Source organism: Emydura macquarii, unplaced genomic scaffold (assembly GCF_026122565.2).
Source record: "Emydura macquarii macquarii isolate MOO-44397 ecotype Brisbane River unplaced genomic scaffold, CSIRO-AGI_Emac_v2 contig_1876, whole genome shotgun sequence".
Lineage (NCBI taxonomy): Eukaryota > Metazoa > Chordata > Testudines > Chelidae > Emydura > Emydura macquarii.
Window position 1 is genome coordinate 27,699,485 of NW_027132013.1, and position 16,137 is coordinate 27,715,621.

At 38.8% G+C, this 16,137-nt stretch overlaps 1 protein-coding gene across 2 annotated transcripts in view; it reads left to right on the forward strand.

Moving 5' to 3' along the window:
• Positions 1 to 262: 262 nt before the first annotated feature.
• The window catches only part of LOC137159571 (formin-like), a 233,597-nt gene continuing 217,722 nt past the window's right edge, over positions 263 to 16,137 (forward strand). For both annotated transcript variants that reach the window (XM_067558036.1, XM_067558037.1), the window contains exons 1-2: positions 263 to 2,016; positions 3,847 to 3,964. In XM_067558036.1, the coding sequence (XP_067414137.1) occupies positions 589 to 2,016; positions 3,847 to 3,964 (1,546 nt within the window). In that variant the 5' untranslated portion in view covers positions 263 to 588. The remainder of the gene's footprint in view (positions 2,017 to 3,846; positions 3,965 to 16,137) is intronic.

Genomic DNA, 16,137 nt, shown 5'->3' on the forward strand with positions numbered 1-16,137 from the left:
TTTAGAGAGTGTTTGTGTTGCTGGATTTGCTAAAGGCGGTCTTAGACAAAGTGGAGAAGGTTACATGAAAGAAGCTTTCAGGAGTTTTCAGCTGACAGACATTCACAACTCTTGGGCTGGCATAAGGAAGTAGCAAACTGCAAATGCCAATCGTTCTGTTCAACAGGCTTTCACTTATACAGTTACGCTGCACTTTTAACAAGTAGGAAGTTGTGTGTAGCCAGTAGGATTGCAAGAATTGGGGCAGTGATCATTGGTCGAGTTTTCAACTGAGATTACAGTGCTGGAAGATTTTCCACGACAAAAAGCCTTTTGTGTAAAGGAACAACTGCTGAAGCTGCCGAGAACTTTTAATGCTGTATGTCAAGACACAGAGCCTTCTTGTTTCTCTTGGATGGGAGTTGTAAAATTTGACAGACGCTTTTAGTGTGACTTGGGGCAGACCGGCTTCCCTGATGATACAAAAAGAAGAGCTCCCCTTGCACTTCCTGATGTAAGTTAACAGAATGAATGGATGTCATAAACAATTGTATAGAAGTTAACTAATAGTAATAACAAAAGTAAAAGCTATATCGTGCTTTCCCCAAAATGGAAGCAAATAGCACTTCATCTGACTGCAGTGAGCTTTCGGATCAAGGGCATGCAGCAGACACTGAAGCCAGTCAGCCTTTCTTCACTACATTTTCTATGAAAGCACTTTTTGGATTTACTACTAAATTGGAACCAGCAACTTCGGAAAAACAAGCAGTGCTTAAAGCATTTCGAACTTTTGATACTGATACAAATACCCAAGCTGACAGTCAAGTCAAGAGCGCTGATGGTGAGGCTGATCCAGAAGTATATCATGTGCTTCCCAAAATACAGCAGACTGACCCAGAGGCCAGTGGCCAGGCTGACCCAGAGGCTGGTGGCCAGGCTGACCTGAATGGGGAGCTAGCTGAACTGAACGAACCACCTATTCCTCATTTGGAGTCTGTAGAACCTCCTTTGCCTGAATGTGAAAGAGATGACAAGGATGCCATTTTTGTACATGATACTTTGGCTCATACGACAAGTGATACAGCGTCGGACAATGAGAGTACAGACCTAGACAATGATGGAGATGAAACAAACAAATCTGTGTTAAATAATGTGGCTTTGTCTACTGAGTCTTTAGAGAATGACAACCAGGATAAGGAAGAACTGGAATCAGAAGAGTACAGTGAAAGTAATGCCACTGTAGAGAGACATGAAACTGAGTCAACCTCACCCATTTCTCAGCAGCTTCCAACAGAGCTGAATGATGATCTGGAATGTGGCTCAGCTACAGAAGACAAAATGTTAACAGACGAGCACTGCATTGGCTCACCTGCTCTAGGGGAGAATCTTCAAGAGCCTACGAGTGGAGAAGAGCAAGGATCTTCAGCAAACAGCTCTAATAATACATCCACCCCAAAACCAGCTGGGGGTGAAAAGACCTTTCAGCTACCTGCTTTCTTTAGTGGATTGCGTGTGCGAAAGAAAGGTCTAGCTGCAGAAGAGGGAGAGATTGTCACAGAAATTAAACAGAAGGACAGTGATTTGGCTCTGCTTAAATTAAAACAGCCTGTTAAGAAATCTAATATTACATCAGACCTGCCCCCTAAAAAGAAACCAGCTGAGCCTAAAACAAATCTTACTTTCCTGGAACAGCTCTCTCATCTATTAAACATCGATGTCCCTAAAAATGAAGATAAAGCAGAAGATTCAGGTGAGGCAACTAAGGAGACCGAGACCAGCGATGAAGGCCAGGAAAGCAAAGTCACTGATGAAATAGAGCCTCCGCCCCCCACTGAAGAAACAAAACCAACCCCACCTGAGTCGGCATTGGATGCTTTTAAAGCTTTGTTTATGCGGCCTCCAAAAAAGGAGATGACTGTTGACACTACAGAGCTCGAAGCCCTGAAACGCAAAATGAGAAATGAAAAAGAGTCGCTTAGAGCAGTGTTTGAAAGGTCAAGATCAAAGTCTGGGAATGGAGCATCTGACCTGAAATCTGTAGGTTTGAGTTACTTTTACATTTTAAGGTCTGGAGGTAAATGGATATAAAATAATTTCTGCTGACAAAATGATTAGTGTGAACTAAAATAACAAAGGTAGAAATTCAGATTTTGGGAGCCTCAAGTTTTGGCTTCCCAACTTGAGATACCTTTCATCTTTTCACAAGTGCTGAACACCTGCAGTTCTGACTGAGGTCAGAGAGAGCTGCAGATAATGAGCACGTTTGAACACTAGACCAAAGAAATCTCAAGTTGGGAATCCATAAACTGTGAGGCCCCTGACATCAGTGTCTAATTTAAAAAATATGGCAGTAAATCTATTGCTTTCCTTTCATGAAATGTGGGTGCTTTCTGAATCAAGATTAAACTATAAGTATTTACTGTAAATATCTTTAATTATCTCAGTTAAATGTCTTAAAAGTGAAGAAATTGAGAGTTAAGGCTGAAATTCACGCTTCTTATTCCTATTGTAACTATTACATCTCATACCATATACCTAAACTTCAAGAAAACCTAAAGAGAGTTATCAGAGGTCAGTGTCACCTTTAACTCTAAACTATCTTTATTATAATGGCTTTGATTAAAAAAAGTAGAGGTTTTTTTTCCATTTTGTTATTTAAAACCTCTTAGAAAGAATTGTATTATGACGGATGATGCAATAGACAATAAGTTGTATACAGTTTCTAGGTTCTTGTCCAGGAGAGAGCCTTAAAAGGTATCTTCACTATCTATTGTCTATATACCTAAACCCTGATCTTACAAATTGTTCCACATTGTCAGCTTTACACAGGATAGTAGACCCTCTGAAATCTGTTTAAAGTTAAGCATGTTCCTATATGTTTACAGGATTGGAGCCTCTGTCAATATGATATTTTGCATGTGTGTCTTTTTAAGGGAAAACAAACAAAAAACAAAAACAAAACTATCCCACACTGAGAGTCCTGAATAAGCCAATATAAATTAATAGTAAGGACCTGAACTTAAATGCACATAAACCAATAAATAAAAGACCCTTTTGAGTTAAATGGGCAGAAAATGGACACATCCTTCAACAATTACGGATGTGTGCTGATGTAATTCATAAAACTGTTTCCACTGACTACAGTAGGATTGCTTATATGAGTAAGGGTTGCAGGATTGAGTCGTAAATCTGAAGCTGGATAACCTAGAGTTTGTTTGCCTGCACTCAAAGTTTCAAATTTCCATTTTCAAATGTGGTTTTTTTCCCCCTTTTTCAGAAACCTTCTAAGAACTTCTCTTGGGTAGACTGAGACCTTGTAGACACAATATCAGCTTACAGTAAATCTCTTGTGGTGAAGAAAATGTAGATACTAGCAGAGCATTTTTTATTCATGCATCACAGTCATACTAGTGAGCACCACTGCAGTTCATCTGAAACAAAACCATGTTTGGCTCTTCCAACTTTAGCTATAGATACAGAATAAATATTAACATTCCTGACCCAGTATCAGCCTCCTCCATTCACAACAGGACAAGCAGCTTCTCAGAGCCACTTTGCTAAGTTTAAATAAAAATGCTGCATGTAACATGTTAGTAAGCTTTGTGATGTTCCTTCCCCCCTCCCCCTCATTAAAGCAGTTGTTCTTATACACTTTTCCTCCCTTCTTCATCCTCACTGACTGAATTTAATTATAATGGGTCAGAATCAAACTGGTAATCATCCTGGTTTCATTTTATAATGCAAATGAGCAACAGTTATGAATGACCATTGCTTTAAATACACAAGTTTAGTTAAATACAGCATTTACCATTTTTTGAATGGATTAATATTGAAAGGTTTTAATCTTCTCTTTCATATTTTTAATAGCCTGACCTGAATCCCTCAGAGCAAGATGACAAAACTCCAGGGAGACTTCATGCTGTCTGGCCACCACCTGAAGTCAATGCTAGAAAAGAAAAAGTGGGGTTGAAGTACACTGAAGCAGGTAAAACAAAAAAAGTGAAAAACTTGGAGAAATGGATTGTTGTAATGTTTCAAGTGTCGGTTTGTGAAATATAAAGAGATAGTGATTTATTTTTTTATTCTAAAAAACCTGACAACTTTTTTTTTTTTCTCAGTGTGGCATTAGTTACCAAGTAGGTAGGTAATTTTAAACTCTCTGGGATTCGGATGCTATTTTAAGAAGGTGTAATCTTTTGAAACTTACTATGAAAAAGCACAGTGTTTTTTGATATAATGGGCCAAACACATCTCTGGTGCAACTCCATTTAAATTAGTGGAGGGATGAAGATGGTCTAATACATCAGAATTACTAGAGATTATCTCTTTCCTTCTTGTTGGTTTAGAACAGATTTTGGGTATTGAATATGCCAGATTTTAGTCTGATTTGCTGATTCTGTTTGGGTAACATCCCATTTACGCTTTTACATTCAGAGTGGAAGTAGGAATATTAACGTGTAGTTTTGTTACCTCCTTTGCATAGGAACGTTGGAGTAGCCATATCCAATTAGACCACTGGTCCATATAGTTTAGTATTCTGTGTGTAAAAGAGCCCAGTACCAGTGCATTCAGCAGAAGGTATGAGAAACCCAATGCTGGACGTTTTTGGAATAGTCTGCTCCTAGAGGGTTGTTTCTTCCTACCCCCATCAGCTAGTTGTTGGCTTGCGCCTTAAGCAAGAAGGTTTATAGCCCTTAAAAATGTTTATTGTAATGTAACTCTGGCTGTTCTCATTATTCATACATTGTGGTATTTTTCTAAAGCACCTAAATGAAAGGCAATGGGACTCATGTTCCTAACTCACTTAGTTATTTTTGAAAATCTTACCCATAATGATTTAGTTGGATTAAAAAAGGATTAAACTCTTGGCCTTACAGCTATATTTTAGCAATAAATTCTTCAGTTTAATTGCATGTGCCTTGTACTGGATTTAAGTGTATTGTCTTTCATTTTCAATGATGGTCCACTTGCTGTTATATTACTACAGTGGGTAAATGGGAGTGATGGATTTACTTTTCATATGTCATTCATTATTTTATATTTTTCTATCATGTCCCCTATTATTTGTCTGGATTCTAAACCAGGTAGACTTACTCTTTTCAGTCTCTCTTGTCTCATAACTTTTTCAACCTCTTCTGAACCCCTGCTATTTCTGAATGATTAATTAGTATTATTCTCTTACCTGAGGATAAGTTATAATCAGTGTCAAAATAATATCGTTAAAATACAAAGTAAATAAATGATTTCAGTATTTTGCAATAGCAAGAGAAAGAGGTATTCTAGTTATTAGAGTGGTAGACTGAGAGCTAGCATCCCAGGTTTTATTTCTGGATCTGCTGTTGACTCGCTATGAATTTGGGCTAGTACTAACCTCTCTCTCTACTTTAGATTACTGCTTCATAAAATGGATGTAACACAAAGAGTATCTGCCTCACAGGAGTGTTCAGCAAGTTAACTTTTTTTTCCCCAAACACTGACAGGAACACAGCTCTTAACTCATCTCACTCACCATACTTCTACGTACTGAATTAGATCACTTACATAGTATCTAATCAGTGAGAAAAGTCCAGGAGATCACTAGATAAACAGGACAATGTAAATGCAAAGTACAGCATTTCAGCTTTTGACAGGACTTCCACTGTCTCTTTTCTGAAACTTGTATTTGTTTATTAAAATACTACATTTGAAATTTTTTAATTTTCCTAATATGAAAAGTGAAAAGAGGGCTTTCCTATCTTTTTTCCTACTTCCTAGATGTCTACCATGAAATATAATCTTTCATCACAAAAGGGTACACTCAGATAAAGAAAGGGGGAAAAAGCTCTCACCTTTGAATAAACAAAAGCTCCATATTTTAATAACAGTGAGGTGAGCTAGGTCATGCAGTAAAGGGATGTGAATAAGAAGGTGTGACTTGCTTAGATCCAACATGTATTGTTGTTTGTTACTGAGGTAAGTTCTGTGTGGCAGTGTCATCAACATGCTGTTGGTATTGTAAGCCTTATTTTTATAAAGCCCAAATTCTACATTCCTATTATTCACCCAGTGTCTGGCAGAGATAGGGATGCAGATGAAAACAAACTGCTGGTGATTCAATTGTGATGAAACACAAGTGATGCTTTTACAGGAGTTGGGTGAAGGCTGCATCTGTAACATCTGTTGAGGATGTTTACTAGATTTGTGTTTAAATGGTTAGCAGCCTCTTGGTTCTTTTGGTTCCATTATTATTCCTGGATGCCCAGACAGCAGTGGTCCTTGATGTGAAACTTTATGATTGGCAAGGACACTGCAACTGTCTGTAAGTGAAAACCTCAAGTCAGCCATGCTCACCTTCCTTAGCTCTAGGATTGAAAACCCTCTACTTCGCTTATGACCATCCCTGAAGCTCATCTGCAAGCACCTGGAAGAACAGAATGCTATTTGTCCATCTCATGAGTAATGCAGACCTGGTTTGAACATAGACAGCATGTACTCAAGTCTTCACTGATTTCCTGTTTGCTTTCAGTTCAAGGTGATGGTGTTGATATTTTAAGACTGGAGTAGTGTGGGACTCTTTATCTGACAGAGCATTTCTCACAAGATAACTCATCCCAATAGCTAAGAACAGATGGAAAGCTCTTGCTTTCAGAACCTAAATTTAGACACCGTCTAGTCAGGGATCTCTCAAATATTGGTTCTCTTCCCCTGATTTTTTGGAACTTGTTCCTTTTAGTCACAACTGGAGTGTAGCACAATGTTAAACTCACTTATCTTGTTTACATTTGATCAGTAGTTTGTTTTGGTCTTGTTCTGCATTTTAATCTCCATGATTAAAGAGCCCAGCTGCCTCAGCAATAGATGGCAATATAGAAAAATGTTGTGCTATATTATTTGATTTTTACTTATTTTATGTTATGTTTTGTTTAGGTTTAAAAATAAAACAGTGTGGCCCTCACCACACCCACTATACTTTAACTGGCTACCTTAAGAATCCATTTCCAAGGACAAATCTCAGAGCCAATATCTCTTGCTGCTGCCACCCATTAGCTCTGTTTATGCCAATTCATGTAAATCCCTTTCCCCAGCAGAAACATTTGAATGAGTAACATGGACTTGGTGAACTGCTGTCCGTTTTTTGTAGCAATCATCAGAGATGAGTATCTAAAATAAGTCATTTTGAAAAGTTTATTTCTGTAAAAAAATTGTATATCTTCTGTACATACAAGAACTCCCTAAAATGCAGCTGCCAAGATTTTTCTAGCTCCGTGTTTGTTGTTACCTATGAATAAGAGAGGGTCACTGAATTCCCTTTCCTCTGTCCCAGCAGTGGCAGAGTTGCAACAGGAAGGTGTAACTACCTCTAGGGCACGGGAACCATGTGGAAGAGGAAGCAGGAGTTTTTCGTCTCACTCTCTCTAGAAGCAGGAGGAAGAATGAACCCTATTTTCAGGGTGGGAGGAGAAGCTGCTAGCAGTTTATATCTATGGTCTCTGGGAATGTTGGGCTTTATGCTCTCTCCTTAACTTTTTGTCTGGCTGTTTCCCCTGTTCTGCTCCTTGGCTTTTGCTTCATGGTAGCTGCAAGAATTTGAGGCTTCTCATTGCCTACTACACAGGAATTACAGTGACTCTCAGAAAGTTGGAGAAGTGACTAACAGCAATAAACCCTGGTGCTTGCATACAGCCTGGATTGATATATCAGAATCCACCTGAGGTGCAGACTGGCATGACAGGGAATCTATGTGTTGTATTTAATAGCACTGCTAAGATTACAACTCTCAGTCAATGTGTGGAACTCATTGCCATGGAATGTTCCAAAGGCCCAAATTTAACTGGGTTAAAAAAGAAAGAATTAGACAAGTTAATGAAAGATGTCAATGGCTATTGGCCAAGATGGTCAGGGACACAATCCTATGCTCCAGGTGTCCCTAAATTTCCAACTGCCAGAAGCACCTGGCACTGGTCACTGTCAGAGACAGGTTACTGGGATAGGTGGAACATTGGTCTGCCCCAGTATGGCATTTCTTATGTTGTTATTTTATAACAGAAAGAAGTCAGTGATAAAATAGCATTTTTATAGTTGATTTTCTCTGAGATTTATAAAAAAAAGTTATATTGAGGTTTTTGGTCTGTCTTTTGATTTTTGAATTCCCTCTGCCCACCCCCGGTGTGTGTGTGTGTGTGTGTGTGTGTGACAATTAGTGCTGTCAACTCTTGCAAATTTATTGAGTAAGGTGATTCTGACCCCTGCTGGGGGAGCTGCTCTTGCTGGCCGCCTTATGGGGCAGAGCTTCCAGCTTCTCCCAAAATCCCCAATTCTCATTAATTAACTGGGTCCCCAATCATCACATCCACCCATATCTCAACTATTAATAATGCACCCTCCAGCACCCACATCTGCCTGTTCCTCCAATATAACCTCTTCTCTTGCAGTTCCTGATGTTCTTCACTTCCATCTTCCAGACCTGGAGTGGGGAGGCAGCTGCAGGGGTTCTTCACTAGCTTAAGCTTCCTAGCCCTGGTGTAGTAGGTGTGGAGAGGGATGGGGTGAGGAGGAGGGAGCAGGAAAGTCACCCTGAGCAACTTAACTCTTTTCACTTCTTTTTTCCTGACTCTAAGAAGGGTGTCAGCTGTTCCCTTCCCAAAAAGTCCTTTCTGATCCTGAGGGGAAAGAGTGGAGAGCTTGCTCTGCTTCCTGAAGCAGCCCTGACTGGCTGCTCTCTTCCCCAGGAGACAAGAAAGTAGGGAATGCAGCCAAGTGGAGGAAGTTTTCCTATGGGTAAGCCTGAAATTTGTGAGAGGTATGGCACTTCTCCCATCATAGCTGCACTGGCTGCAGCCTTAGCTAAAAACTTGTGACTCCCAAAGACATAAATCCAGAGGACTGGCAACACTTTGTCTGCTTTGCTTTCATCTGCATAGCCAAGCCTTAAGTCAGAGTCTCCCTTGCTGAAAAGTGCTTTATGAACATAAATAGGAAAGCAGAGATATACCTGTAAAAATCTTCCAAAAACACATTTTAAAAAATTAACAGACTCTGCTTACTGGGTTCCCTATCAGAAACTGTACTTTAAAAAAAAAATTAAAGCTAAGTATCCCTTTAACAATTTACAGCATTTGGTGCTGGGAAGAATGCAGAGAGTGTTTTCATCCATAGTAACATGATTGTTCTTTGCATATGAAAAGTTTGCCTATGAAGTAAAAGAGCTTTCAGCACATAACATCTCTGTGTTTGAAGAACTGTCATCACCAAGACAAGTAAGGGGTAAAAATGCAGGTCTTGTGGTCCCTGTTAGAAATGCTTATTTAGTAAATGTGGGGCTAAATTAGTTGCTTGAAGCTGGAACAACTTGTCCTATTGCTTAAACAAAGGGAAAAAAGAATAATAAGAAAAAAGAACTTTATTGGCATTCATATTGGAGGCAACTTTGAAATGAATTAGACTGAAATATAAATCCATTCAGCTTTCATAGCTATTTTTAGCAACCTTTTTAGTTAATACTATTGTTTACATCTTTAAACAAGGTTCTGCTCCCTCAGACTCTTTCCATCATACTTGATCCTCAAGTGAAGTCATGCTGTCTCTATAGCACCACAGTTTCTATGGCAACAGACTCTGATGCTGTAAACAGAATTTTGATTTCTTTGCAGGAAAGAGAAACTAGGCTATGAAGGAGAGATCTCTTATTGAAACATAAGTGTTTTAAATGATAGCAAAGGAAATACAAAATAATGCCAGATGCTTTCTTCACAGTTTCTGAAGCATGAAAACCTCCTTCAGCTGTGCTGTGGATTGCCAGTCAGGGATCCTTTGAGTACATTTGAAACAAATCCAAGACTTGTGTACTAGAGCAATGTATGTAGTGGTCTGAACATAGGTGAGCGCCATGAATTCATGAGCTCTAATCGTGGCTTTTATAGAGGTTTTCTTTGTGGGCAGATTATCCTGCCTCATTCTCCATCTGTAAAATGGAGGTAATACTTAAATACCTTTATAAGGGTGGAGTTAAATTAGTCTGAAGGGGAAAATGTTTGTAAGTGAAAGAATTATTATTATTTGTAATTTTTTTCTAAATGAATAAGGAATAACACTACGTAGGTGGCATATGTTCCTCTGAGCTTGTATTTGACAGTTAGCCAACAGCGGCCAGATTCTTTAGGGATCTCCTCAGGCAAAAAGAGAGGAGGTGAATACTCCACTTGAAACCTGTCCTTTTTAAAAACCAGCTGGGTGGTGGAGTACAAATGAATCTGTTTCACTTTATGTACTTACTTGCAAACACTTAATATTTTCACAGGTTTCATGAGAACACATTTTTTCAAGCAGCAAAATCTCACCATTTTTACTGTCATTATTGCTAGCTGTTTAGAGTGGAAATGGTGGAATCTGATCCTCCAGGGGAAATATCACCATGAAGAGCATGATCATATTTTACATATGAGTTTCCTACCTTCTGCGCCTGTATGAGGAGGTAGAATTTTCACTGCAAAGATCTGGCTTAATTGACTTCAGGCAAACCTCTAAAGCATTCTGCATTTTAATGAAAGCCTGATGTGACTTTCCCCCTTCCTCCCCCTTTTCTGCTAGACGTGAGCATGTTTTCACACAGCTCTTACTTGCTGCTTAGCCTCCAATGCAAAAGGATGCAGTGATTGTAGCTTGGTGAGCTAAGCCTCAAGTACAAGCACCTTGGGTGAAATAATGGCAAAATTCCCACTGATTTCTGTAGGGCAGGATTTTAGCCTTAGGCTCCCTAAAAACACAGGGTTGAATGCTTGTGGGATCAACTCTACTTTTCAACCCTCCGAAGAAACTTTTCATCCTTCTGAGAAAGATAAATTGAGTTCCCTGAAATGAAACATTATGGAAAAGTCATATAGAAATTTAGTAGTGATGAAACCAATGGAGTTTTATGCAAATGGATTTACAAATTGATCACATTTAATAGGAAAAAAAATGCTTTATAAAGTGTATTTTTAAAAAAGTGTCCTATGCAGAATATGATGATCCCATTCCGACCTCCTCAAAAATAAAAAATGAATAAAAATAAAAAACCTATCAAAATATTACTTTAAAATTAAATTATTCAAGACATTTCTATAGGGGGTAATTATAAGGATCTTTTGAATAAGTCTTTACAAACCACGTTTATCTTTGTACTCCCCTAAAGTCTCTCCTCCCACCCAATTCTGTTTTTTCAGCTTGTGTCTTTGACAACTCCTTTTGGATGTCTGGTACTTTAAAACTGAATATGGCTAAAATGGAACTCCCACCAAAGCCAGCTTCACTTCATCCCATCTCTGGCACTGTCAACAGTACCCCATCCTCTCCGTCACTCCGGACCACAATTTCAGGGCTGTTTTTGACTTCTCCCTCTGCCTTTCCTCCACCCATTTGGGCCATATCCAAATGCTGCATCTCCTTCTCAACATGTTCAAGATCAATCCTTTTCTTTCTATCCCAACAGCCAAAACTTGTTCAGGACCCCATAGTCTGTCAGGATTACAGCAACATCCTCCTCTCTGGCCTATCAAATATATACATGGTTCCCTTTTAGACGATTCAAAATGCAGCTTCTAAACAATTTTTCCTTGCCCATTGATTTGACCCAGTAACTCTCTTTGGTATCCCTCCACTGGCTCCCAATCCATTATTGCATCATATTTAAAATTGTTGTCATGACTTTCAAAGCTCTACATAATTGCGCCCCTCTGTATTTATCCTTCCTTGTCAAGCTTTACAGAATAGTTATTAATAATACTAATAGCATTTAAATTTATTATTATTTGTGTTGCACTAGTGCCTAGGAATACTAATCATAGACTAGGACCTCTGGCAGAGTATCTGAATTAGATCAACTGTTTTATTTTTAAACCTTTGTGATGACATTTTCTGGTATAAATATTGTGTATGTTTTATTATTGATTTGATAATAAAGTTTGCATTGGACATATCTTAGCAAATAAAGGATTTTCATGGAAGAAAGCATATTTTACTGCTGAGGTGCAAAAAGTAGAATTTAGAAATCCTGTTCTGGGATGTCAGTTATGACTTGTGATGCATGTTGTTCTTGGTATGTAAGAGTAGTTTGAGGAGATTCTGTCTGGCAGATTTTTTGGGATCTTGACTTTGTAATGTTTATAGAAGTTCAGGACATGTTTAAGTATTATTGCCTACAAAAGGCTATTAGAAACTATCACATAAAGAGTTTTGCCATATGATGGATTATTCATTTGGGAAATATGATGCAGGAAAGGGAGCATTTTACTGTGTCGTAGTAAAACAGTTGTTTTTCCATTTCAGAGTTACTTGAATTCATTTGATCTTAATGATTATTAGACATAGTATTAAAATCTGTAATAGAATTAACAGAGTTTATTAATGAATAGAAAGGATTAGGTAGGAATATGATTAAAAAATGATAAATCAACTCCACTATTATGCACGTATGGACTGAAGTTGGAATTTTTATGATTGATGGTAACCGGCCAATTTGACTCCAGTTCATATGTTGATGGAAGCAGGAATTTTAAATTGTTTTACTATATTATTTGTCACAAAATTTATGACACATACATTAAATCATACTAAGTTGGTACATGTATTTTCGCAAGCTGCATTAGATTTCTGTTGGGAAGTTGATGTTTTTATTACAAGCCAGCTTGCCACTTGTGAATAATGTAGCCATTTTAAGTCTGTACCTTCCAAGTGTCACTCATCTGGAATGACTGTCTCATCTTTGCCAACTGAAATGTAACTATTAATAAGGGTAGTGGGCAGTGAGCAAAGTTTCCCCTTCATCTTTTCCTCCTGACTAGAAGAGGCTAATCCTGGGGCTTGTGCGTAGGCAGCCAATTCTGTTCTATATTCTATTCTATATAGGTTCTTATACCGCACTCATCGCTCATGACTGTAGTATCTCAGGGTTTGTCATGTAAACTAAGACCACTTTACTCCTGAATGAGAATGCCCACGTGAGGGTTTAATGTGCTTTAATTTATGTGCATTGACTTCATATTTTTAGTTGATTTGCCTTAACTTTTCTGAGTGTCACCGTATAGACGTGCCCCGAGCACCTTCCAGTAGTGCTTTAAGCAATACTGATTAAACATCTGTCATGTGTTTTAAGACTTCCTTTTCTTCCCATTCCCTACTCACTGCTCTCTCAGACTAAGCTTACACAGTGCTGCAGTGCCAAAGGAGGTGTGAATTGCAGAGCACACCAAAGTGTAGCAATCTAACTGCTCTGTATGGACACTGCGAGTACAAACAAAGAGGTACTTCATTTGCATGAATATGGTCCTGTTTGAAAGAGGATTACAATAACATGAACCAGGTGCGTTTTAGTTTGCGTTAGTAATGTCCACATGGGACAGTTAGGTTTTAACACTTTGGTGTGCTCTGCAATTTACCTCATGGAAGGGAAGCCAATATCTAAAAGCAGTTCTACATAGCACAAACAGAATAATCACTTTAGGTTTCAGCTCCAGGATTCTAGTGCCAAACCAGATGGGACCATTTGGCTTAATAGTAAAATTGTGGGTTTAATGGAATTTACTCTCTTCTATCAGATTTCCTTCTGTAGTTTTACTCACCATGGGTGTTGAACTTTTGTCAGAACCAGCCTGTAAACATGTGTGATTTAAATATGAACCTAAATTAAAAACATGGATCAGAGCAACCTCAAACATTGTAGAATTTTGGACCTGGATTTAGATCTTAATTTTGGGCCTCAACAGGTTTTTTATGTGGGCAAATTGGAGAAAGTCCAATGGAGGACAATGAAAATTATTAGGGGGCTGGAGCACATGACTTATGAGGAGAGGCTGAGGGAACTGGGCCTGTTTAGTCTGCAAAAGAGAAGAGCGAGGAGGAATTTGATAGCAGCCTTCAACTACCTGAAGAAGGGCTCCAGGGAGGATGGAGCTAGGCTGTTCTCAGTGGTGGCAGATGACAGAACAACAAGCAATGATCTCAAGTTGCAGTGGGGGAGGTCTAGGTTGGATATTAGGAAAAAACATTTTAAATATGAGGGTATTGAAACACTAGAATGGATTACCTAGAGAGGTGGTGAAATCTCCATCCTTATCGGTTTTTAAGGCCTGGTTTGACAAAGCCCTGACTGGGATGATTTAGTTGGGGTTGGTCCTGCATGAATCAGGGGGTTGGCTAGATGACCTCCTGAGGTCCCTTCGAGCCCTAATATTCTATGAAAAACATATGGTCTTATCAGTATGGGATCCATTTTATTCTACATTAGAAAGTATTTCATTCATATGTTCAATCCTCCAGCTGTTCTAGACTCCCAGGCACCTTAGAATATATACTTTTTATATATGTGTGTAGTCTGGGATTAGGTGCATTGTATATTGAAAAAAAATCATGTAAGATGGACAAACAAGTATCTTCCTTTATTTAATCTTTTCCTGGGTGGAATGGGTGGGAAGAATTCGTAATGCTTAGAAGAAATTTCTTATTAACTTTGCTCCTCCTGTTTGTTGGTTGGGTGGCATTTATTTGCTGTATTGCATTATTGGAACCTTGCCACTGTAACAGGATAATTGCTCGTTGTATCATGTGATCCAGCCACATAATGATTTTTCTATATATATAGAGTAGGGAGGATATTTACTGACACACAAATCAGGCTTCAGGTGCCCAACAGCAATATTTCTATTGCTGCCTTTCTGGGAGGACAAAAGTGACAGGTGATGTTATTGTCTGTCATCAAGTAAATGAGCTGTAGCTGTAGCCTTACCTGTGACAGGACAGGAAAGATCAATCAGATAGTTACTCAGGTGATTACCTAAGAACCTCCTACTCAATGACTGTCATTAGCCCTCAAGTTCCCGGCTTTCATCCACCTCCCCCATTGTTCTCTATGCACTTGTATATCTATGTTTCCTATTTACTGTATCATTCTACCTCTGCATCTGACAAAGTGAGCTGAGTCTCACAAAAGCTTATGCCTACAAAAATTAAATTTGTTAATCTGTAAAGTGCCACAGAACTCTTGTAGTTTTTGCTGTATACAGACTAACATGGCTACCCCTCAGGAACTGTTCTACCTAAGAACAGTGGTTTATGCTGTTTTGCACTAAGAGGGAATAGAAGCTGTGCTCTTTGTTTATACAGAAGAGACATCATGACTTTGCATGTTTCCCTTTGTGAAGCCGAAATGCTGTAGGAATCATTTTATTTTATTGAAATGTTTGGCCTCTATTATTTAGGACATTCATTCTCTGTTTACTGAGATCACTCAGTGATAATAATTATACCTACTCTAACAATTTAGAGAGGGTCAATTTTTTATTAGAAGGTGATCCCAATAATAATTAGACTTTATTTAGACCGCCCTGAATGTCCAGATCTCAACATTTCAAACCCCCTGATCAGAACCCCCTTGTCCTTCAGATTACCTTTATTTTCTGGGGGAATCTCTCTGGTGATGCGCAGACTGCCTCCCTCCGCTATCCAGACTTTCATTATCTCAGAATCTTCAGAGGACCTAGGTGACCATTCTGTTTTGAAACTTTAGGTCTAGGGTGACTTTGTAGATCTCCCTTTCCCCCCACTAATCTGAAAAAGATCTCGTAGTGCAGAAGGGAGGGTAAGGCTGCCCAATTCTCTGCTTTGAAATAAGGGGGAGCAAGACATTGTTATAAGCTGCTGCTGGGTAGCTGACTTGTGGGGCCTTGGAGAGTTTGGGGACTAAAGAGCAATGAAGTCTAAAGGGTAACAATGGAGGAGTTGGAAACCAAGTATGTGTGGGTGGAGGAGAGGGGAGGGGAATCTTCAGGGGAAGAGACAGAAGATGGGTGAAAGACTACCCACATGATGAAGAGGGAAATCAAGTGGTGAGGATGGGGAAATGCAGGGAAGATGGAAAAAAATTAATAAACAGAGTGAGTAGACGTAAGAAATGGAAAGGAAAGAGAAGGAAAACCAAATACATGCAGCTTTAAGAAGATGAAGTACATTTCATGTTAATTTCCATTTGCCCTTTATGGGTGACTCTCAGGGTGTGATAATTATATGTGTACTTATTTGCATTTGGTGTATGTATGCACAAGTTTCTCTGCAATATAGAAGTTCCCTATTTTTGTGAACTCTTAATTTACACCTGATTTGACTAAGTCCACAAGTCATTTGTACCAATAGAGTTCAGCAAAATAATCA